At 58.8% G+C, this 23,147-nt stretch overlaps 1 protein-coding gene across 1 annotated transcript in view; it reads right to left on the bottom strand.

The window, feature by feature from the left end:
• The window catches only part of ABTB2 (ankyrin repeat and BTB domain containing 2), a 168,494-nt gene that overhangs the window by 4,186 nt on the left and 141,161 nt on the right, over positions 1-23,147 (bottom strand). The window contains exons 4-14 of the mRNA XM_054585927.1: positions 12,712-12,864; positions 10,957-11,122; positions 7,979-8,068; positions 7,125-7,226; positions 5,466-5,562; positions 5,071-5,206; positions 3,483-3,712; positions 1,946-2,124; positions 1,423-1,528; positions 1,088-1,190; positions 496-586 (exon numbers count right to left, since the gene is read on the bottom strand). Coding sequence (XP_054441902.1) covers positions 496-586; positions 1,088-1,190; positions 1,423-1,528; positions 1,946-2,124; positions 3,483-3,712; positions 5,071-5,206; positions 5,466-5,562; positions 7,125-7,226; positions 7,979-8,068; positions 10,957-11,122; positions 12,712-12,864 — 1,453 coding nt within the window. The remainder of the gene's footprint in view (positions 1-495; positions 587-1,087; positions 1,191-1,422; positions 1,529-1,945; positions 2,125-3,482; positions 3,713-5,070; positions 5,207-5,465; positions 5,563-7,124; positions 7,227-7,978; positions 8,069-10,956; positions 11,123-12,711; positions 12,865-23,147) is intronic.

Below are 23,147 nucleotides of genomic sequence, written 5' to 3'. Positions count from 1 at the left end.
GGGGTCCTCAGGACTTACTCTGCCTGGCCAGCACGGCTGGGGTCGGCCGCCTGGGGGGACCGGTGCAGCCAGCACCAGTGCTTCCCGGCCTGTGCACTCACCACCCACTGGCGGGGCTGCATTTCCAACAGGCGCTTGGGCCGTGCCTGAGCCGCGGAGCTCACTGAAGGGCGAGGCCTTCCCCCACCCCCGCCCCCCCGCCCCCCCCCCGCTCTCGCGCATGTGTGGCGGGTGCCTGTTCTTACCCAGACCCCTCATCCAGGAGTTAAAGCTTAGGGACTGGGGGACAGGCTCTGAAGCTACGACCATGGAAGGGCTACCTTTGCCTGGGAAAAGCCTGGACGCTCCAACCTGACCTCTGATTCCGCTCAACACAGGAGGCACTGGGGGTGCCGTGGAAGACTATGGCGAACTCACAGCTGCCCCCCGACCAGGGCGGGGATGCTGGGGGAGAAGGCGTCTCCCTGAAGGCGTGTAGCCCCGAGGTCCACACACCTGAAAAATGTGGTACTTCATGTCGCTGATCTCAATGGTTTTGCTGCTGTCACCATCTTGTTCTGATTTATTGGTCATCAGTGTCTTGAACCTGGAGCAAGGAGAGGAAACCAGGCAGGGCTTGAATGTGACATAGTCCATCACCGTGCGGCAGTGGCGCCACCCGTCACCGGACCGGTCGTGGGGAGGCGGTGTTTTAAAAATTACTGCCATGCTCCTGAAATAAGTCTCAGTGAGTGACGTTTTACATCACCCTGGGCTGAGAGCCAGGCCAAGCCCTGCTCTGTCCCCACGGCTCCCCTTATGAACGACCATGACACCTGTGGCTGGAAAACTGACTCTTTATTCCAGGATGCTCGTTTTCTAGAAATCAAAAGCAACGGCTTGACCCGAAAGGACAAGCTCAGTGCTCCTAGAGAACTCTGGGCCCCTCCCTCCTGCCCGCCCCCCGCCCCCCCCCCCCGCCTCGGGCCCCTGTGGGGTGTGAGGGGGGCAGGGCTCAGCTGCTACGTGTTGCACTCAGAGGGGCAGAGGCTGCAGGCAGAGCCCCAGCCTCTTTGCCAGCACCTGTCACCTGGAGGCTGGCACCTACCTGTTAGAAGCTGTCACCAGCAGGACTTTATGTGCATAAAACAGCTTTCCTTCCACTAGGAAGGTTACATCCGACATCTCCTTGTTGTTCAAAAAGTGAGGATCTGAACCAAAAGGGAAGGAAGAAGGGGAATGACTGAGGAGCCCACCTCCAGGGGGCAGGGCGAGGGTGTGGGGGTGGGACACAAAGGCGAAGGGCAGAGAAACGGAGGCCAGGGCCTTGGCACCCGGAAGTGGGAAAGGAGAACAAGGAAGAGAGGGGGAGAGAAGGGAAGAGAGGGGAGGGGACCTGGAAAGCCCATGAGGCAGGTGGCTGGGTAGGGGGACAGGCTTCACCTAGTCTGGCCGGCAGGGTCTTCCGGATCTCAGGGATGCTGGGGATGGGGCTGCTGCCGTAGCAGTGAGTGAAGATGGCCGCCAGCTGCTGGATGACGGAGTCGTTCTGTGGGGAGAGCAGAGAGGGGTTCTGTGAGCCCGCCCGCTGTGGCCCTGTTTACAGCTGAAGCTCCGTCAGGCAGATTTCAAACGTCGGGGCCAGGATCAGAGCAGCCGCTGTCTTTTGTTCGTCCTGGATCTGCTTTGGCAAGAGATGCCTGGCCCTTCACCGCTGATCCCCCAAATTGCTTTTTTGGCCAGGCTCCAGGCAAATCCATGGCCTCTGCCCTCGGCAGCCAGGCAGCGTGAGTTTGGGCGTGGGGAAGGCGTCCACCTGTAGCCTGTGTCATCTGTGTGTGTGTGTGTTGCAGGGGGGTGTCCCCATGTCTGCCTGCCTGCGTCAGTCCCCGTGTCTGTCCCGTGGCCTGTCCCAGGGCTGCGGGCTCTGGACCGTGGCGTTCCTGGCCTTCCCGGTGGCATTCACCTTGCTGGTCTTGAGGATGTTGAACATGAGCTGCAAGCCCTCGGTCACCAGCTCCTCGTTGTACTCCTCCTCCTTGATGGAGCTGAAGTCCCGCAGGAGGCTCTGCACCACGGAGTACCGCGACTGGGAGAAGGAGGTCCTCAGCGACTCGATCCAGACGTGCAGCTTCCAGGGGACGCCTGGGCCAGGCGGGGCGGGAGGGCAGGCAGTCACCCCCTCTGCACGCTCCCGTGTGACCGGAGCCCGGCCCGCGCGGACCCCCTTCTCCGGGGGGCTCTCTCGGGATGAGCCAGAGAGCGCTCCTCCCTACCCCACCCGAGCCCGTGCCCCACTCCTCACGCTGGACACCCTTGCAGCGTGGCCATGGAGGGAAAGCGTCCATTCTCCCCAGCAGGTTGGAGGGGATGCCGGGCCCTCACCATGCGAGGCGGAGGAGCAGCTCCCGCCCAAACGCAGGGAGTCCTGGGCCCACCGCTGGCCGGGCCCTGGCCTTGCTTGCTGGGGAAGACCCATTAATTATGAGCAGGACGCACTGGCCCCCTGCCTGTCTGGAAGCCTGAGATGAACCCTGTCCTATCACACGGGGTTTTTACCAGCACCCCGGTCACTGGTCTGTTAGTGGCCCATAACTGCTGTGTGCCAGCTCTCCGGAGAGCGTCAGCGGGGCCACAGGGCAACTTAAACCTCCTTCGTGAAGGTCATGACAAAAGCCAGCACTGTTCCTGGTAATCAGAGAGAGTGGCCTCCCCCGTCAGCGGGGGTTAGAAAAAGGACCGATGGCACCACCCTGGGACCCACTGGAAGTGGCCCGGGCACCCTCGGCTGCCTGCCTGCAGGCGGGAGCGGCTCCATCGCACAGGGACGAGCACTGAGGCCGAGTGGCTGCGGGAGGGCGGCGTGGCCTCCTGCTCCCCCACCCAGCGCCGTGTGTTCGTGTGCTGTGGCCCCCGTGACAGCCATGGTACTGCTGCTTGCACTGCGTGCTCTCGGAGAGCCGGCCCCCGGCCCCGTTCCCCATGTCCTGACATCTCATTCGCGGTGAGGCGCATCGGTGTCAGCTGGGGTGGCACGGCTGGGACTCAGCCAGGCCTGCCTGTGTGGCCAGCCTCCCTGAGGGGAGAGCTGCAGAGACGTGCAAACCCAAGGAATGGCAGAGGCTGGCCGAGGGACAGGACAGCATCTCGTTGACCGGAAACGGGCCCTAGTGCTACAGACGCTCATGGTGCCCCACACCCCAGGGCCACGACGGGGCAGCGGCCGTAACGCTCTGGCCAGGGTCTGGCTGGGGTGGCACGGCTGGCCAGAGGGAGGGTCTGGGGGCGAAGGGCTTGGCTGGCGAGCTCAGGACCCTGCCGAGGCACTGCCCGAGGCTCAGGGCATCTCCCGTCCTGGCCACCAGCCGCCGGGCCTGGGTAGGCCGACACCGCCCTGAGCTCGGCAGCCCGTGGCCTGTCTGCCCTCCCCGGCCTGCTGAAGAGCAGCAAGCAGGACACATGGCTGTGTGCGTGTACGTGTGCGCGCGCGCCCCATGCCTCACCCAGCGCCCTCAGCTCCATGGTGATGTCCACGTAGCCGTGTTCCGCGCTGTAGTACATGGCCTCCTGCAGAGCCTTCGTGCGGGTCCGGCTCAGCCGCACAGGCCCCTCGCCGCCGCTGCCCTGGCTGGAGGCATCGCTCTCCTCCACGCCCTCGGCCAGGATCTCCTCCAGGGACAGGACGTCCGCTTTGGCCTGCTGCGGCTGCGTCAGGAGCTTCCTCAGGACGTTCCTAGGGGCCGCGGGACAAGGAGGGCGATGCCTGAGGTCCCAGCCATGGGTGGTGTCCATGGCCTGGACAGCCTATTCGGGGACATCTGTGGGCGCAAAGGGCTCCCCGCTTTCCCCAGCCAGGGAGGCTGGGCCAGGGCCCCAGGCCCTCTGGGCGGGACACCTGAGCGAGGCAGGGAGGGTACTGAAGACCCCGCCTGCCTGCCATCCTGGTGCTGCCGCGAAGTCACAGGCTCCGGGGCCAGGCAGGCTCTGCTCTCCTGACTGTGATCTCACACAGGTTGTTCCACCTCTCTGAGCCCTGACCGCTTGTCATGAGCAGAACAAGGTGTCGGATCGCCCTCTGCAGGAGTTAATGGGGGGGCCTATGTGATGGCATCGAATGCAGAGCCTGACATATGGCAGCGCTCTGAAACGGCATCCGGCGCTGCACAGCACGTGCCTCTACTGACTTCTTTATTAATAAGAATGAGAAGGAGATTATTATACATAATGTTCATGTAATGTTAGACTTGACAGAGCTTGTCCCCATATACTGTTGCACTTAACCTGTGAGATCCCATGAACATTGCCATTTGCGGGTGATGAATACAACGTAAGGTCGCACTGGGCAGGTGCAGACCAGCACTTCTGGCTCCAAGGCCCAGGCCTGTTCTGTCGCATCCTGTGGCTTGGGACTCGGGGTGGCTGCAGCACAGGCAGGCCCACGGTCACCTGGGCGCTGACCCTCCTGCCAGCAGCCCCGCCGGGCCCCTCAGCCCGCTTCCCCATTCTGTGCTGGAGGCTGGGCTGGCAGCCACGCTCCTGGCCCGGAGGCCTCAGCACGTCTCGGGAGGGGATCAGGGTAAGGGCAACGACCAGCCTGCTGCTGCCCTCGCACCCCTGGGCAGGCCTGGCCCCCACGCACAAGGCCCACCATCTGCTCCCAGAGCAGGATGGGATTTCCCACAGAGCCGCCGGGAGCCTCTTCGAGGCCCAGCCTTATGCTGTATGGGAGCGTCTGGAGCTGCGGTGGCTCCTGAGAATGACCACCTCGCACAGAAGGGATGTGGCCCTGAGGTGGCCGCCGCAGTTGCAGGGTAGAGAATCTTAAAAGAAAACAGAGGTCCTGCCCCTGGGCGTCAGGAGCCCCAGGCCTGCCAGGGACTAGCTACGGGGCCTCTCTAAGTGACCCGCCACCCCGCGTCTGGGCCCATCAACTTCTGGGGCCCCTGTGCTGGCTGAGGACCAGGACCTCCCTTCTGGCTGGCTCACACACAGCCCCCGCCCCACCCCCACGTCTGGAAAGATCTCCAGGCCAAGCAACTCTGCTCCCTGTGTCCTGTGCCCACATCACAGGGCAGGAACCCCAGGCGGTACCTGTGGCCGTGGGCGGCTGAGTGGCTGAAGCAGTTCATGTCCTCGTGCAGGGAGGAGGCCATGCCGGTGGCCTCGAGCATGCTGAGCAGGGGGTCGGCACCGCGGCTCAGCAGCAAGCTGACCAGCTCGTAGTTCCCTACAAGACAGGGTGACTGAGGGCATTCCCACCACCCACTCCTGCGCCGCGCTGCTCGAGCTGCCTGGGCATCGAGCCTGGCGGGGACGCTGGGGGGCAGGGCCAGGGGTCCCCCAGGGGCCCAGAGAGGGGGTTTCAAGGCTGCCCCAAGGGTGCACCTGTGGGGCCACATGTCCAGCTACAGGCCCCGCCGGCGTGGGTGATACAGTAGAGAGGGGCAGTGAGGGATCCTTGCTGGGCAGGGCCGCCCTGCACTTACCGGCCGCAGAGGCGAGCTGCAGGGGAGTCTCCGCGTAGCTGTCCTCGCCGCTGTTCACGGCCGAGCCCTCCACGTGGGCACCGGCATCCAGCAGCAGCTGTTGGGGCACAGGGAGGACATGCGGGTGAGGTGGGGAGCGTGGGGTCTGTGCGCCAGGCTCACCCAGGCAGCCGAGGGGCCAGGACTTCAGAATGCCGGGTGACCCTCCGTGCTCTCAGTTTCTAGAATCTTCCCCTCCACTCTCGTGGTCTTGGACCAAGCCCTTCGCTGTGGGGACTCTGAGCTATTTCTGCAGTGACCTTCCTAAGAATGCACGCACAGGAGCAGAACAGAAGGTCCTGCCTCCCCTCCCCAGTCTGCTGGGGGTGACTGAAGCTCCGGGGCGCAGCTACCCAAGGCTGGGAGCGGTGGGGCTGCGGCACAGGCTTGCTCTCTAGGACGCCACGTGGCCTCTCCCCGCCTGGCAAGGGCAGGGGACTCCTGGGGCAGGGTTAACAGATACCAAGCAGTTCCAGCTGGGCCGGGCCCGCTTGCCTTGGGGCAGGGGAGGCATCTGCGCTGTTCCACCAGGTGACTTTCAGTTGTCTCACCTTTCCTGACCGGCTTCTCGGGAGGGAGCCACCTGCCAACCTTTCCAGGTTTCTAGAGACCAAACCCTCCCCAGAGCCTGTGCAATCTTGGGGAAGCCCCGCCTGCTTCTCACTGGAGACCAGGTGGTGGGATGGCAGGGGGCTGCACAGGCGGACCTGTGAGCCTCCCTGCCAGTGTGTGGAGAGTGGGGCCTGCTGTTGGCTGAGACTATTGTCAGAAACCAGTCGTGGCACTGCCGCCCGCGCCAGCACACCCAGGCGGCGGAGGTAGGGGCTGCCCGTCAGGGCGAAACTGGGCACCAGGCCAGACACGTCTGGGGCGCATCCCGCAGGCCAGTGTGGGCTAGGCTGGAATTTTGCTCAGTCCTGCGGAGAGCAGTCACCCAAAAGCAGGCAGACGTGGCGGCCAGCCTGGTAATCACCACCACCTGAGGCCCTGCTACAGGCCCGGGCTGGGATGACGACGCTGAGTAAGCCGGACGGGACCCCCGTCCTCCGAGGACTCTCAATCTAGTGGACAGTCGGGGTGTTATGTGAACTCCTAGGAAGGAGTGTCAGATCTGTAGGCCCTGGTGGCCTGAGAAGCAAAGGAGTCTGGGAGTCGAGGGGCAGTGAGGCTGGTCCCCCGCCTGGGGCTGGACGCTGCTCCGCTCACAGCTTCCACTTCTAGGCATGAACCCACACTGGTCACAGCTACCTCGGCCAAACTGACCAACAAGGGGGCTCGGCTCAACAGGTGAGCCGTGTCGGTCTGAGTCTGCCCTCGGGAACTGGGAGAGTGGCGCACGGAGCCCATTAATGGAAAAAGGCTGAACTGGAAGGTCGCCATGACACAGAGGCAGCTCTGGGGGGGCTCATGAGGGAGCAGAAACAGCGGAGGGTCAGGAAGATGGTTGGTGGAGAGAAAACTGAGCCAGGCGGGTCTCCGCCGGGCTGACCAGGTACTTGAGCAGTCCTCCTGGTATCTCAGACTTGAGGCCACGGCTCACTCCATTGAGGCTGGGGCCATGCTCGGGGCCCAGCCCACCCAACAAGCTGAGGGTGCACTGCACAGCTGCCAGGAGCTCACCTGAACCACAGAGATGTGTCCGTGCAGCACAGCAAATGTCAGCGAGGTCCAGTGCCGGCTGTCGGGGTGAATGGAGGGGTGCCTGGGAGAGTTGCTTGGAACCTGGGAAAATACCGCAAATGAGCAGTGTTTTGTGGGTGACATTCCTGGGCGGGTCACACGGGCACTTGAGTGAGCTAAGTGGGCACCCTGCAGGGACGGTGATTAGGAGTCAACTCAGGTGCTTTCCCACATTCAATTGGTAATGTCTGCCTGGATCACCATATGGGTAAAGCTCAAAAGGATATTCAACTAGTGATGTCTGCCTTGGGCAGAGAGGGAGCACTTTATGCCTCAGAGGAAGGCTGAGCTGGAAGCATTTGGGGATGGCAGGGATGCCTGGGGATTAGGCTGGTAAAGGTAAAAGGTGCTACAGTAACAGAATCATGGCTGTTCTCTCTGCTCTACTCCTGCCCCAGTGCACCCCCTCTCCGAAAGCCCAAATCTGCCCTGGCTGGTGTGGCTCAGTGGATTGAGTGCCAGCCTGTGAACCAAAGTGTTGCTAGCTCAATTCCCAGTCAGGGCACCTGTGTGGGTTGCAGGCCAGGTCCCCACTAGGGGGCGCAACCACACATTGATGTTTCCCTTTCGTTCTCCCTCCTTTTCCCTTTCTCTAAAATAAATAAATAAACTCTTTAAAAGAAAGCCCAAATCTTTGCTGTCATCTCCGTGCATCTTGTATTTCCAGTCCTCCGAGACACCCCTGCCTGGTTGTTCAAAACACTGCACCCAGCTTGCAGCATGGCCGGTGGAGACCTTGGGGTGCTCTCTTGCGGGGCCAGGGGCCTGGCTGCAGTTCTCTGGGGCTCCCGCACCTGGACGTCCAAGTTTGCTCCCGCATCGATCAGCATCTGGACCATCGCTTCGTCCCCGGCAGCACAGGCGTACATCAGTGGCGTCATTCCCTGCGAGGACCAAAGGCAGATGCTGCACGGTCGGGAGGCAGACCGCGATGGCACATGTGCCACAGGCCTCTGCCCCGCAGGCCACAGGCCCCAGCGCCCTGCCCGCCCTGCTGCTCGGCCGCAGCAGCCCTGTGCCTCGTGCTGGAACAGCCTGTCTCCTAGGCCCACGGGACATGTGACCCCCCAAAGGGTGAGTAGGGGGCACTTCCGTGAGCGCTGCAGGACACCAGACGGGCGAAGAGCACACGCCGGGCAGCCGGGCCCAGGTGCGAGGCCGCCTCTGCCATCGGGGCTGTAAACTTAGCGTACAAGTTACTTGTACCCCTCTGTGCCTTGGTTTCTTCATCTTAAGAATGGGAATAACAAGAGTATCTACCTTGCGGGGCTGTTGTAAAGAGAGTTAGTTACTATGTATAAAGGGCTTAGTACAGAGCAAGCTTACCTCAACCAAGCTATGCAGGTAAAGTCACACTATCACTGCTGCTGCATTAAACTGCCGCCTCCCAACCCACGCCCGGCCCTGTGCCTGTGAATCACTGTGTGAAGGTATTCACATGCATTATCTCATTTAATCACCATTACACCCCTCCTAGGGAGGTTCTATTATTATTCCCATTTTATAGACACGAGCAGAGAGGGGATTAATTTGCCCCACCGCCTCCCAACGAGCTAGAAAAGGATTTAGACCTAAAACCCAGGTCCTCCCTTTGAAGCGTCTCCTGGAAGATAGAGAGCCGTTTCACTGTAGCATCTCGTGCTACTGAGAAGTTCAGAGCTTTTCCGAAAGCTGAGGCCCAGTCCCCCCCTGCGTTTAGGTGGGTCGTTAACAGGGCTGCCTCCTGGCTGGGAATCTTTCTCTGGGGCCAGTAACAGCAAAGGCGGCGGTGGAAAGTGTTATTCCACAGCTGGAGCCTGGCAAGCATTTGTCTGGAGCCCCACGCTGTTATTTATTAGGTTATTTGTGTGTAGACAAGATCTCCTTACCTCATAAATCCTTGCCTCATGCCCAGAGATAAAGAAACAGCCTGAGATTAATCACGGGCGAGGGGACTGCTTACCCACAGGTCACTGTAAATACCAAGGCTGTGCGAACAAACAGGATCGGGCCTTTAGAGAGAAGCCAAGGGCCACAGCGCGAAAATTTGGCTTTGCTTTCTCCCCGCCCTGCACATGCCTGGCCGCCTTCTCCACACATCTGTACACGATTTGCAGTTTAAAGCAGGCTGGGAGCCTTGTGAGGAGAAACTACTTTTTTGTATGTTGGGCTCATCCCTACTTTGGGAACGTAAAGAGGCTAAACTGAAAGATGCTGAGTAACAGATTTCTGGGACAACCACCGTCATCATCCTGTGGACAGCAAAACCCAGCGCGAACGTTTATAGAGCATTTACCACATGCCAGAGGCAAAGCCTCACAATACCCTGATGGGGCAGGTACTACTGTCCTCCATGCTGGAGGTGAGGAAACTGAGGCCCAGAGAGGTCGAGTAGCTTATGGGAGATGCTACGGCGATGACATGGCAGCTGAAACCCAGGTCGTCGGGAGCCATAGGCCACGGGCCTCACGAGCTGGACGGCTCCCCCAGGATGAGCGCCCCTGGAGCCGGGGAGCCTTGTCCACACAGGCACCTCCGGGCGACCTGACCAGCCTGTCACCTCCCCACCGCCCACTGCCGCCGCCGCACCCCAGCATCGTGGTCTCTCTGCCCCGCCTGTGCTCCAACAGCCCCACTGGGCAGGCCCCTCCTCCCGTCACCTCCCTCCCCTGGACGCTGTCCCTGCTCCTCTCTGCTTCCCCACAGCCTCCCTTCCTCAGGCCTGGCTCAGACCCCCCAGGAGGAAGCCTTCCCTGGCTGCCTCGTCCCACCTGTGAAAGTCCACGTTGGCCTCACGGTTTACTCGGTGCTTCATCATGCCCTGTACCACGTGTCACCTCACCCGAGAGCGTTCCTTAACCCTAGTTGCCATTTAACCTTCCCCGTGCCCCTCGGTGGTCTTCCCAACCACAGTGCTCTTGTCCACACTGCAAGGGCTCGCACAATAGCAGCAAGTACACATGCTGGATGTCCCGTAGTGGCTATGGGAGTGCACAGCCCGTGGCGGGTTAAGGGGATGCAGTCAGACTGCAGGGCTTCTTCCAGCCCCCGTGCTGCTCCCTACTAGTCCTGTGGCCTCAGGTAAGGCAGCTCCTCTGCACCCCCGCCCCCTCAGCAGTAGAATGAGGGTGATATCAGTGCCTACATCACAGGGCTGCGATCGGGGCTAAGTGAACTGATCTGTGTGAAGCACTTAGAACAATGCCTGGAACATCGCGGGTGTAACACAAATGTTATTCAGGGCACAAACACAAAACAAAGTCAACCCAAAACTCAAGTTAAACTCTGTCTAAAGTTGTAAACACCTCCAATACTCCCTTTTCTGGCTTCGTTTTACTTAGCACTTCCCACCAACACTCCGTATTTTATATGTTTTTATTTCTTCTAGGTTCCCACACAAGGATGCTAACACCATGCAGGCGAGGCTTCCTAGGGGCCTGGCACATGGTAGACAATACAAGATGCTCTAATACAGGTTCTGGCGCTCACTACATGGAGCCTGCTGTCAAGTTCACTCCTCTGGACTTTTCCGAGCTCTGCACCTCCTGTGGGAGTCTCCAGCCTCCAGGGAGAGGAGGCAGAGTCCCCGTCGCTAAGTTTTCCCAAAGGGTGCCTGCCAGGGAGGTCTCAGGCTGACGCCCCGCCTGAAACAGGCAGGGTAGGATCCCTAGGCAGCCCACTTCTGAGAGCCTGGAGCTGAGCTGCTCTCAGGTTTGGGACAGAAAGGACAGTGCCGCCCCCTCTGGCAAAGCCAAATCCCCTCTGCCCGGCGGGCAGAGCCCTCAGAGCGCACCTGGTCGTCCATGGTGTTCACCCCGTCCGGGCCCAGGGCCTCGATCGCCTGGCTGATGAGGTCCGTCCTGCCGCAGTTGAGCATGCGGAAACCCAGGTCCTGGTTGAACTTCTCAGTAGCCGCTCGGGCATCCAGCCTCCGGAAGGAGCTGAAGCAGCATTCGGGTCTGCGCAGAAAAGACTCCGGTGTGAATGAGCGTGCCTGCGTGTGGACTCGTTCTGCTAAGACACCGCTTCTCAACGAGACGTGACACAGCGTGCGAGGCGGGCATGAGGCACGCAGACAGGGAGGGGGGGAAGGACTGGGAATCAGCATCTGAACAGCAGTGATTGGCCTTGTCGTACTCAGTGGCATGAAGAACATACTTCTGTTGTTCTATAAACCTGTTAAAAAATTCTCTGAGCTCTTGGTTACTGTCAATTGCCAGGAAACAAAGTCCCTTCTAAAATAATATGTCAGGGGGCTGCCCAAGAAGGGAGCCTGGGCCTGGGCTTTGGCCACAGAATGTGGGTGAATGTTTTTCTTAAAAAAAAAATTATTTATTTTTAGAGAGAGGGGAAGGGAGGGAGAAAGGGAGAGGAACATCAATGTGCGAGAGATACATTGATCGGTTGCTTCTTGTAGGCATCCGTACTGGGGACCAAACCTGCAACCCAGGCATGTGCCCTGACTGGGAATTGAACCAGCGACCTTTCGCTTTGCAAGATGACCCCAACCAACTGAGCCACACCGGTCGGGACTGGTTGAATACTTTTGGCTTGGAGAAGGCCATACTCAGCCTATAGGAATGGTGGTTGTGGCCAAGTTGCAGTTCTTAACTTTACATTCTCTCCCCTCAAGGTTTCTTGGTGAGGCCCTGAAGTACTGAAGAAAGGATGGATGGCAGCCCAGAACCCCACTGCAATCAAGCCATCCTACCCAGAAAAGGCACAGAAAACCCCCGGTATCTACAGAGGGCACCGCAGGCTTCCACCAGGCAGCTGCAGCCTGGAGCCTTGGTTCAGCCAAAGTGTCAAAAGTTCATGTTTCAGAATGAGATTCAGTCATTTGCCACAAAAACAGAGGAGGTCATCACTAGGGTTTGGGCAGGTCAAAAAACAAAAACAAAAAAGTCACCAGGCTCCCACAGGCCAAGGATGGCCTGAGGAGGCTTCTCTGGAACTCCCCCAGGAGACCAATCCAACTGAGGCACACTGGGAAGGAAGTTAAGAGCCCAGGCTTGGGGCTGCGCGGACCTAGCTTCACACGGGGGCATGGCCACTGTGCTAAACTGCATATCTGGGGGCAAATCATTATTCCTCCCTGGCCCTCGGTTTCTCCACCTGTAATACAATATGAGCATATGGCCCTTTCTTTCTCTAAAGTTGACACAAGGACCAAGAAGCTGCATGTAAAAAGGGCTCAGCACAGCGCCTGCACTAGAAAGAGAAGAGAGGACCTGCTTCTGCCGCCCCCCTGCCCCCAAATGGCCCAGAGAGTCAGACTGTGAGAGCTCTCCTGCCCAAGCCCGAACGTGAGTCTGCGGTGCACCTGACCAGCAGCTGCAGAAGACGCACCCAGAAAGCAGCCAAGGTCCAGAATGGTGGCTCTCACAGGCGTGGCGTGCCCAGAGGATGCCCTTAGAGCGGCTTGAACATGCTGCAGTCCCTGCTTGCTGCCCCCTCCCGACCCCCAGGAGACAGAGGGACACAGCGGGTAGCCAGGGGCTGGCAGGGAAGCCGGGACCCTCCTGCTTCACTCTCCCCTGTTCCTCACTTGAGCTGCCGGGGCTCGCAGTCCAGGCCGGGCAGCAGCAGCCGGGCCGCCTGCCGGATGTCGCCGCTGTCCACGGTGAGGCTGCGGCGGTGCTCGGCATAGGTGATGGCCACGCGCATCCACTCCATCAGCGGGGGCAGCAGCATGAAGGGCCTGCGAGGCAGCAGAGGGAGAGAGTCAAGCCCCGGGCGGCGGGGGGGGGTGGTCCCAGAGGGCGGAGGGGACCCCTTCCGCAGTCACCCTCAGAGAACGGCCACAGAGTCACCCTGTAAGGCTGTGGGATGTGGGGGGGACCTGACTCTGCTCCTCACAGACACTCCAGGGCGTCCCATTCCACAGAAACTGCGCCATGGGTCAGAAGGGATTCCTGCCATGCGCCAGGGGTGGAAGCTGAGGGGGTGGCCAGTGAAAGAAAGCGTCGAAGGACGCTCCTGTCCCCCCAACGAATTCAGACGGTGCCTGCCTCTCTGCAGAGGGGAGAGTGCACCTCCTGCATAGTGGGGCACAAAGGAGCATCAGACAGACCTGGGCTCTGGGCCGAGCTTCCCCATTAGCAGCTGTGCGCCTTCCTCACCGGAGACAAACACCCCAGGCCTGTTTCCTTCACCTGTGAGACAGGTTAACGCCTCCTTCTGGGGGTTGCCACGAGGCTAAACGAGGCGACGCATATCCCACTACATGCACGCTGTTGATACTCAGTCCTTCCGCAGCCAGAACCTGGGCTGCGGTGGGCCTACATTACTTCCTGCTTCCAGTGGCAGGCTGGGGGCTGCCCCAGCTGGGCGCCTGGCCTCCGGGGGGAACGGTCAGGGAGGCCTGTGAAGTATTAAGAGCCTAGGGCTGCAGTGTGGGGCACTGGACAGGCCTCATCAAAGCCTCTGAGCTGCCAGCTCCAGGGGACATCGTTCACAAAGTATTCTATCATGTCACCAGGGGGCACCATTCACAGGGACTGCCACTAGTGTCCCTGGGGCTGAGCCATACACTGGCCCGGCCACTCAGGGCCCTGCCCGTTCCCGTCCCCAGACCCTTCCGACCCCTCCCCACTCAGCCTTTGTTCCACCAGGAGAGGTGGGGGCCGCCCAGCATCAACGGGTTGGGGGGGGGCTTCCTCCTGTCCTCCACAGGACGAGGCCACCCGGAACCTGCCCAGTGGGGCTGTTCACGCCAAAGACAGCCCAAGAGTTGGCCTCTGCTCCTCGTGTGCCCCTTGCCCTCCCGATGTCTGCTTTCCATCTTCCCTTTTAAACTCGGCCAGGGGCTGGCAGCCGGGCGCCCTACACAGCCCACTCCCTCTGACAGCCAGGCCCCTGCTGTCACCGCCACGGGTCCCCGAGACGCGCAGAGAGGCTCTCTGAGCAGGGAAAGGCCCGTCCGTCCCCCTCCCCAGCTCCTAAGTGGATCAGCTGCAGAGAATCAGCAGCTGCCCTCAGGTCACGGAGCTCAGGTCTCCAAACGCAGAGGTCGTTTCAAAGCTTTAAAAGCTTCTCTCGAAGGGCTAAGGCTGCTTTTACTTTTTTAAGCAAAATAATCAGATGGGATCTGGAAGGTAGCTCATTTGGAAGTTATTCTGATGTTCTGATTCTGTCATTTCAGAAACTGTATCTGGGTCTGAGTCACTGAACTGGTGGACTGAAGGCGCTGGTCCGAGCGGTGAGGGGGGGCCACGGGCCGGGAGAGCCCGGCCAGGCTTGGCCGCCAAAGACACCAGAGCCTCCCCTCCGCCTCCTTTCCAGCCCTGGCTCTTACTCTCCACCAGGACACACCAGACCACGGGGTACTCAGGTTTCTCAAGCCCACCCTGATGGTGCCGAACTCCTCATGAGCATGAGCCACGCTCACCTCTGCCCGTCCAGATACCATTCATTCTTCAAGGCTCAGTTCCAGAAACCGCTCCCGATCCCCTCTCTCCAAAGAAAATAATCTCTTACTGCTCCAAGATCCCTTAGAACTCTCGCTCCCAGCAAGGACCGCGTCTCTCCCTGACTAGCCTCTCCTGCCGCAGGGGAGCCCCTTCCTCATCGCCACTCTCTCCTACATGTGCCCAGCCCGGGGCCTGGATGCGACAGGTCCTCCACAGACACGTGCCGAATGGCTGAAAGGACGGCAAGCACCCGAAACGTAGTTCAGAGTGCCCAAGTTTTCAGTTCTGGATCCAGTTCTGCGCAAGTTCTGTAGTATCTGTTTCTGGCCAGAAAAGAATGGCATGTAATTTCCCAGGGTGCGGTGTTCACACGCTTGAGTGGGAAGCCAGGAGTCCATGGGGGAGCTTGTGGAGTCTGGAAAGGACCAGCCATCCATTGGTGAATTACCCCCAATTCCAAGACCTTTCTTGATGACAAATCTCCACCTGAATCCCCCCCACATATTTCTGGATTTCACAATTCTTACATGACTGTGCTAGAAGGCAAGCTCAAAGGCACACTTCTGCACATCAGTCCTTTCCATCCAATGGGACGGTGTCATTAAACCACTGGCACTGGAGAATGAAGTGTCAACACAAAGACAGTGTGTGGATCTGCCGGCCATTCTCCCCTGTTGTGGCCAACAGCCAAGACAAAGCTCCCTGGGCAGCCACTAACGCTCACGGTGGCACCTCTCAGCTGTGCTAGGGGAAATCCAAGCGGGAACTTAGGAAATGATGAAGTCTAAGCAGTTGGTTTCATGACTCATTCTGTTTTTGTGCCCCTTATAACTTGGCATGTGAAAAAAAATCAGTATCCATAACCTCAGTGGGCCGACACTAGGGATTGGCTCATTGGGCCTCTATTTCACCATCTTTGTTGGAGACTTGGGAAGTTGAAAACTATTTACATTTCCCAGACTCCATTGCAGCTGGGACATTGGATACAAAACTAGTTTCGCCATTAAGCTGTCGCTGCATGAGAGCTGGTAAAGAAAGATGAGGCAGAGAGAGACCTCCTTCAGCGCTCCCCCTGAGCCTGTTTCTGCTATGCCAGGCCATGAAACATGTGGCCTTTTATTTATTCCTTTTCCTATAGAGCATTCCAGTGCCCATTTCCCACCCTCCTGGGTGCTCCAGAGGCAGGGGCGGTACCGCTGAAAGCAATAGCAAAGGCTTCTTGCTTCCGGCTTCATCCCTGAATTGAAGGAGCTGTTTCAGAGGGAGCCGTGCCCATCCCAGCCCGACCATAGACAAGTTCTGTGTTATCCTTGAAGTCCCTCCTAGAGGTGCAGCCTCGAACCTCCGCCTTGAGCCTTTCCCATGATTCTACTGGTGCTCAATTCCGTGCTTTAAATTGCTTCCTGCCTAAGATAACCGCAGTGGCTTCTGTTTCCTGAGCTGAACACTAATGAACAGTCTCAGCACACGGGAACCCTCCAGGGTCAAGATCGCCCCTCTGCCACTGGGGTGGTGCCTGGTGCCCACCTGTCCACAAACAAGGCCCTGCCTGCCCCAAACTGACCTCTCCGGGCCTTTCTCTTGGGCCTACCCACCTCTGGGGCCTGTGGACCATGGGGTGGTGAAGTGACAAGCAATGCACGGGCTTTCTCAGTGACTTCCTACCCTTGGCCTGTGTGTTCCTGGTTACTATTTCCTTTCTGGAAATTTCATCTAGCCCACTGGGCATGCTGAGAAGAGCTCGCCTGCTTTATTGGACATTCTGGAAAATCCCTATAAAAAATCCCCGGGGCCACAGCTGCGTCCGAACTCCAGGGTGAAAGGGCTCCAGAGAGGCAGGGCTGGGAAGGACTGAGGCTGCATCGTTCCCAGAGTCTCTCTGCTTTGTACCCTCTCCGTCCCAGCCCCCCAAAGAAAAAGACTGTTTCCCTCTCCTGCTTGTCCCCTAGGATGCACCGGCTAAAAGCTTTTCAGTGCCAGAGTGCACTTGTCTGCAGTGCAAGAGCCAGTGAGAGCGGGGCAGGGAGAGGGAGGGCAGGGAGCAGGGCAGGGCTGAAGGAGTTTTTGTTCGGCCCTCTGGCCCGCAGCTTCCCCTCTGCTGGGTCTGCTACCTCGCAACAGCCAGCCGTGCTCAGAGCTTTGGTCTCAGGATCTCCTTTGTACTCTCACAAACGATTGTGCGCCGCTCCCCGCCCCCCGCCCCCCGCCAGGGGCTTTTATTTTGTGTGTAGTTCTTCTACTGATGTTTTACTGTGTCAGAAATTAAAACCGAGAAAATGTTAAAATATCTGAATACACAAGCTCACATCCCATCAGCTGTCAGAGTAACAAATGACATAACTGCATGTCACTCAGCCTCTGGAAACTCCCCCGGACCCTCGTAAGAAGATGAGGTGAAAGGCAAGTAACACCTTGTAATGAAAATTGCTCTGGCCCTGTGAACTTCTGGAACGTCTATGGGACCCTGGGCCTCACTTGGGGGATTGCTGCCTCAGACAAACACGGCCGGTCCCTAAGATGAGGCTGCCCGTGGGCTGGCAGGCGCAGTGGGTGCGGGGCTGGGGTCCTGGCCCTGTGGGGAATGCCGTGTGGTTTGCATCCGCACTCCCAGCCCAGAATCTGAGGGTCCAATGCGCTTTCTCTGCAGCATCCTTGCTGGGAGAAAGTTCTAGCGTCCTGGAAGGAGCTGAACTGGCTCTGTACCCTTGGGCAGATCATCACCCTCTGTGGGCCTGTTCTTTTGTTGGAGAAGGGGTAGTTTAAATCAGCATTTCTGGACATTTTCCACCGCGGGAGCCCCTTCTGCTGTTATTTCACAGCCTGTGCGTGACGAGGGCTGTATCCACTGTCCAGTGGCCTGGGCTCTGGAGGGAGGCTCCTGGGTTGGAATCCAGTGTGTTGCCAACGAATTAAACTGTGACCCCGTGCAAGTTACCTCACCTCTCAGCCTCAGTTCCCCATCAGCAAAATGGGCATAACTACTGGGACCACCTCACAAGAAGTACATATGTGAGGTGCTTGGCAGAGCGTTTGACTCACGGTAGAGTTCTCCATAAAGGTTAACTATTATTTCTATTTTAGTATCTGTTAAGAGAGAAAATATATAAGAGCCAAAAAAAAAAAAGCCTATGGGAATCTGGTCCTATTAAATGGCCTCTGCCCCAGCCTTCCTTGGGTCCGGCCGACTCTGTCCCCGGCGAGTACAAACACGGAAGGCTCGCAAGAGCCTGCCGGCAAGCTGCCCGCCACCCGCCTCCTGAAACAGAGAAAACTAGTGTGATGTCGACTGTGATCTGGAAATCATCGCTGGTGGTGCAGGCGCTTGGCCTTGGCCACGAAGAACCCCCACAGGAGGGAAGGACCAAGAGCAAGGATCGCAGACCTAGGGGCCGAGGGTCCTGAGCCTGTGAGGTGCTGGTGCGGGTGGGCCTGCGCCCCCCTGCACGCACCGAGTCCTACTGGGGGCCTAGCCTACAGAACCCCACCCACATTCATGTCAGTCCCTGCTACGACAAACAAAGCCACTTAAAGGGTCAGCAGCCAGTAGCGTTTGTCTTTGAGGGCATAAGGAAACAACTGTTGTCATGGCGCGGGGAGGTGGATGCAGAAGACACACAGATGAGAAAGGCTCTTCCCCACGAAGAGGGCGGGAAGAGGAAACCGAGACCCGCGAGGCCGGCTCCCCGGCCCAGGGTCAGAGGGCCAGGTCGGCAGCAACACGGAGGCCGGACCCACGTGTCCCGGCTCCGCTTCCCTTCATCCCGCTTTGAATTGATCACAGAGATAAGCCCGAGTACATCAAGCCAAGGGCCTCAGAAGGCCCTTCAACAGGACCAGGTCTGCAAAAGCCATTTTCCCTGTTAAAAAAATGAAAGAGAGTAAACTTCTTAAGGCCTTGGTTTTAAGAGGTCCCTGCAGCCTGGAAAAAAAAATAAACCCTGCCCCACTCAGCAAGCGTATGATTTATTGGGATTACAGTCCTATAAGCGGTGTCTTAACAACACAGAACAGGAAACGCCTCCAATTTCCAGCTCAAAGGAGGCTCTGTTCTTTCTTGAGGTGGGCAGGGGCCTCCAGGAAAGAGTCAGGTTGGCAGATGGGCCACTCGCGCCCCAGGCATGAGAAGGCCTTGTGCCTCTGTCCCCAACCGGCAGGCTGAGTCTGGGGCCAGCAGGCATGCCCCTCTGTGCCCACCCACGAGGAGCGGGGTATGAGTACTCAGGCAGGCTCCAGAGGTGCCCACTGGCTGGGCAGGGCCTTGAGACCTGGCCAAGCTCAGCCCTGAGAAAACCGGGCTGCGGTTTCTTCCGCCCCCGGCTGGGAGCAGAGGGCTCTGGGGTGCAGGCCTGGCTCCCAGGGCTGGGAGGGATTGGGGTGGTCCACGGTGCCTGAGGCTGGCTCCCCAATGAGATTTCCCCATCACTCTCTGAGCCCAGCCCAGCCCAGCCCAAGCTGTGAGCACACTTAGTCCAGGACCGGCATCTCACAGGGACCAGCCAGACGGCTGCAGATGAAGATCAAGGGAGGGGGCGGCCAGAATGTCTCCCACCCTCAGCCCTAAATTCTTCCAATGACTTTGCCCCACCTTTGGTGGGAGCCACTGCAAGACTGGGGTTGCAGGGGGATTCCCCCCACGATCGCCCTTCTTGTGGGTTTCGCTGTAAGCGTGCTGCTCCCACGCCCCTCCCTGCCATGCTGTCTGGGCTGGGGCTGGCACGAGTGGGACCTGTGAAGACGCCACACTGTCCCCCATCCAGTGATGCTCCACCGGCAGAGCCGTCTCTGGGAAGGTCAAGGGCGGCTCCGCCGTGCAGCTCGGAGGCCCTCACCACGGGCTGCCCGAGATTTCTAGAGCGCCACCGTGGCTGAACACAAGCCCAGACGTCCGCCAAGAATAAAACCAGCGCTGTCCCCCCAAAGGCAGACTACTCCTCGCACAAAGGAAGCCATTCTAGTCCAATTCACATCTTGGACTAATTACTTTTCTAGAATTGCTTGGTAAACCAGAATGGGGTGGCTCAGCCTGGAGCCAGAGCTGGGCAGGCACCCTTCTCTGACCCCCGGCCCGTGCCCTCCAGCCGCTGTGCTGCCGCAGACCCTGGAGCGAACTGACGCCCGGCAGTCTCCCCTTGGGGACAGGTGACTTCTGTTTGAGGCAGAGCTTAGGGCTTTCTGTGGGGGAAAATACACTTTTCTTATTAAAGCTCATCTGGTATAGATTAGAAGCATTAGATAAAGCTCCACTTGTCCACATATGCATATGGGTATAAATTTAGAATACAACCAAGTTGTGATTAGCTGTGTGTGATTTCCCTTCCTGTTCCTGGGGAAGGGGGGCGTTGGCGGGGGGCAGGGTTGCCCTTCGGGCCCCAGTGGAGCCTAAAAGTGAGCACTGGAATGGGAGGTCGACTGTGTGACAACTGGGACATCCTGGACTGGCCCCCGGGGCATCCAGGAGTAACAGAAAAACATGACAACGACCACTTACAGGGCATTTGCTAAGCACCTGGCACTGTTTTAAGCCTTTTTTATCTATGGCCTCATTTGATCCTCACGCCTACTGTACGAAGCAGACACTGTGATTATCTCCATCTTACACATGGGGAAACTGAGGCCAGGGAGGCGTAGTAACCTGCCCGAGGTCATGCACCTCGTAAGTGGCCGAGCTGGGCTGTGCCCTCAGGCAGCTCCTAAATAGTACACTCCACTGCCACTGAGCCTGGCCTCCCATTTCCCAGACCCTGCCCCACCACCGTCACCTTGGGGACGATGAGTATTAGGCACGGGGACCATATAATTTGTCACCCACACGGGGCCACTTTTGAGAGGGAAACGGAGCGCTGTTACCAACAACATCAGGGTGGCAGGCGCAAACGAGGGCTGCGCCAGGCGAGCCGAACATCCGGCCGCCCTGGTGTCAGGGTACCAGGACAGAGCGTCTCTGCCAGGCCCACGCCGCCCACACCGGGCAGTGGGAGGCCCGCCGGCCCACCCACCCCGAGGTAGGGCTCCACTCTCCCTGCAGCACTGCAGACTCACAGCACTTGGCCCATAGTGTCATTATTTTATCTGCATTTTTGTCTGTCTCCTCCTCTGAACTCTGATTTCTCAGAAGGCAGAGACTGTTCTGCTCACTGTTGTTTCCCGTCCCTCAGCTCAGAAGCCCGCGTTAGAAGCCCACTCTGAACTTTTGAAGGCATGGGTCTCACTCCTGGGGGCCAAGCCCTCTGCTGCCCATGTGTTCTCAGGTTCTGCTCCTCCTCCAGAATGTTCTAAGTCAGGCAGATGAGCTCGGGAAATGGGGAACTGCTTTGTCTTCCATTCTTGGGTACTGGCAAATGGTTTTCTTTAGGGGGGAAAAAAAAAAAAAGAAAAGAAAAAATACTTCCCAGATAAAAAGACTGCCAGTTCATAGGAGAATGTTCTGCCTGGGGACAGCTTTCTAGGGGAAGCTTGGCTGATGGGGGATACGGCATTTTCCGGGAGGGCAGGCAGGATGCTGGGACCGCACCTTCTCGGGGAGGAGAATGGCAGACTGGTTCTGCACATGTCAACGTGGACTTAGGCCCCGGTGGAGGGGACACGGCCCAACCCCAGGGTGGCACACTACGTGGGTGGGATGGTATAGATTCCGGCGGAGACGGCACGCAGGCCGCCGCCCCCTCCGCCCTTTCTCACACACACACGCAGGGAGGGCTCGGAGCGCTGCGAGGGCCGGGGTGCCTGGCCCATTTCTCAGGCCAGAGCTCACTCACTGCACAGCGGCCTGGAGGGCGGGCAGCTGGTCTGGCAGGCCAGAGTATCGCTGCCTCCTACTCCCTGGGGATGGCTGGTGTGAAAGCAGGCTCTTTCCACAGGGCCGGGGCGTGGCCCGCCTGGCCTGCGGGCCACACCTCAGCTACGGGGCTCACCTCTGCCACAAGCCAGAGACGGGCCTTCTCCACCCAGGCTGGGCATCTGTGGTGGCGGACGGAGACCACACACTCTCTCGCCATATGGAAGCCAGACAGAAGAAGGCCTTCGACCTGTTCAAACACATGCCCCTCCCACAGGCTCTTGTCACCCCCCTCCACCCTCCGGCATCTGCCAGCAAGGCAGGCTTGGGAGGACCCTAGGCTCTGCTGTCTGCCTCATGTACCCCACAGGCACCTGCTGGGCAGCAGGGCCGGATGGGGGGCTTTTGTTTATGGTTTCCGGGTAGGAATTCCTGTTTGGATTCAGCAGTAAAATCCCACAGACCCTACCTTCCCCACATCCCCCTGTCTAAGGCACAAAGATGACTTATTCAGGCTGTCAGGTAAAGAGTTTCCAGAAACTTCTAAAAGGCGGTAGGGTCACAGGGCTCTTGAGGCCTGAAAGAAATGCACATGTGAAAGGGGGAGATTCCTGACTGGCACCTAGTGGCTTTGACCCAACCCAACCAGAGAAAGGGGAAAGATGGCGCAGGCTCCCGGGACCTGACCCTGCTTCTGCACCCATGTCCCAGCTACAGCCTCAGGCAAGGCTTCTGAGCAGCAAGGCCTCACTGCTGTGATGTGCTGAGGGCCTACTATGTGCTAGGTAAGCATGGGGCCATTTTGCATACATGACCCTCTGACACAGCCGCCCTTGCAAGGGAGGTATCATTAGTCTGCATTTTACAAATGTGGAAACCGAGGCTTTGAGACATTTGGAGACGTGTCTGACTGAGGTCACAGTCAGCCAATGGTGATTTGTCAAGCTCTTAAAAAAAAAAAAGAAAAGATTCTTGGGTCTTTCCTAAGAGCAAACTGCCCTGCACAAAATGCTCTGAGCCCACGCCCTGGCAGGCATGGTGGACAAAAGGCTCCCCTCAGCGGGCCCCTCCTCTGGCTTCTGCACCCACAGCCCCGCCAGCCCTGAGGTCAGCGGGAATGAGGGGCTCAGAGGGTCACGTGGGCCCCGTAAGAGCCTCCTTTCCCCAAACCTCAAATGTTGAAGTAGGGAAGGGGGGCAACCCCAGTTGTTGGAGGTGGCTGGTCCTGTGGGAGGAGGAAGCTCTGAAGAGCCGCCTGACAGGCAAGTAGGAGCAGGCCCAGAACCAGCCCAGCCCGACGCCAGATGCCGCCTGAGCGCCTCTCCTGCCCCCACTCAGTGCCTGGAAAGTCAGCAGCTCAGCTTCGGAAGGTTCTTTAAGGAGCAAATTCAATTCCCTTTAGCGGTGGGATTTTCCAGCAAGGCTGCAGACAAAGGGGATTGTTGCTGCCGTGTTATAAAAACACTCTGAACGAATGAAGCCCTGGGCCTGGCGGTTCCGGCCTTCTCCTTTTCTGTGAGGACCAGTGGGCCCAACAATGGGAGAGGAAGTCATACGCAACAGGCAGCCCTTAAGGCACTTGTCAACGGCTGGGCCAGGATCCTGTCCTGTCTCCGGCCCTTGGTATCTGGCACCGCCACTTCCTTTGTCTGCCCCCAACCCCTGGCCCATTCCTTTCTGGATGCTGGAAGGATGCCCACCCTTGGCCTGCCCCGCCAGGGCCAGCGAATTCAAGTCTGTTGCGCAAGAGGCTGCCCGTAGTTGCGCTGGGTAGAGGCCATGCTGACACCCAGCTTC

This window comes from Pteronotus mesoamericanus, unplaced genomic scaffold, assembly GCF_021234165.1.
Source record: "Pteronotus mesoamericanus isolate MK-2021 breed Mesoamerican mustached bat unplaced genomic scaffold, CSHL_Meso_final contig_90, whole genome shotgun sequence".
Lineage (NCBI taxonomy): Eukaryota > Metazoa > Chordata > Mammalia > Chiroptera > Mormoopidae > Pteronotus > Pteronotus mesoamericanus.
This window is presented reverse-complemented; position numbering and strand designations above follow the sequence as displayed.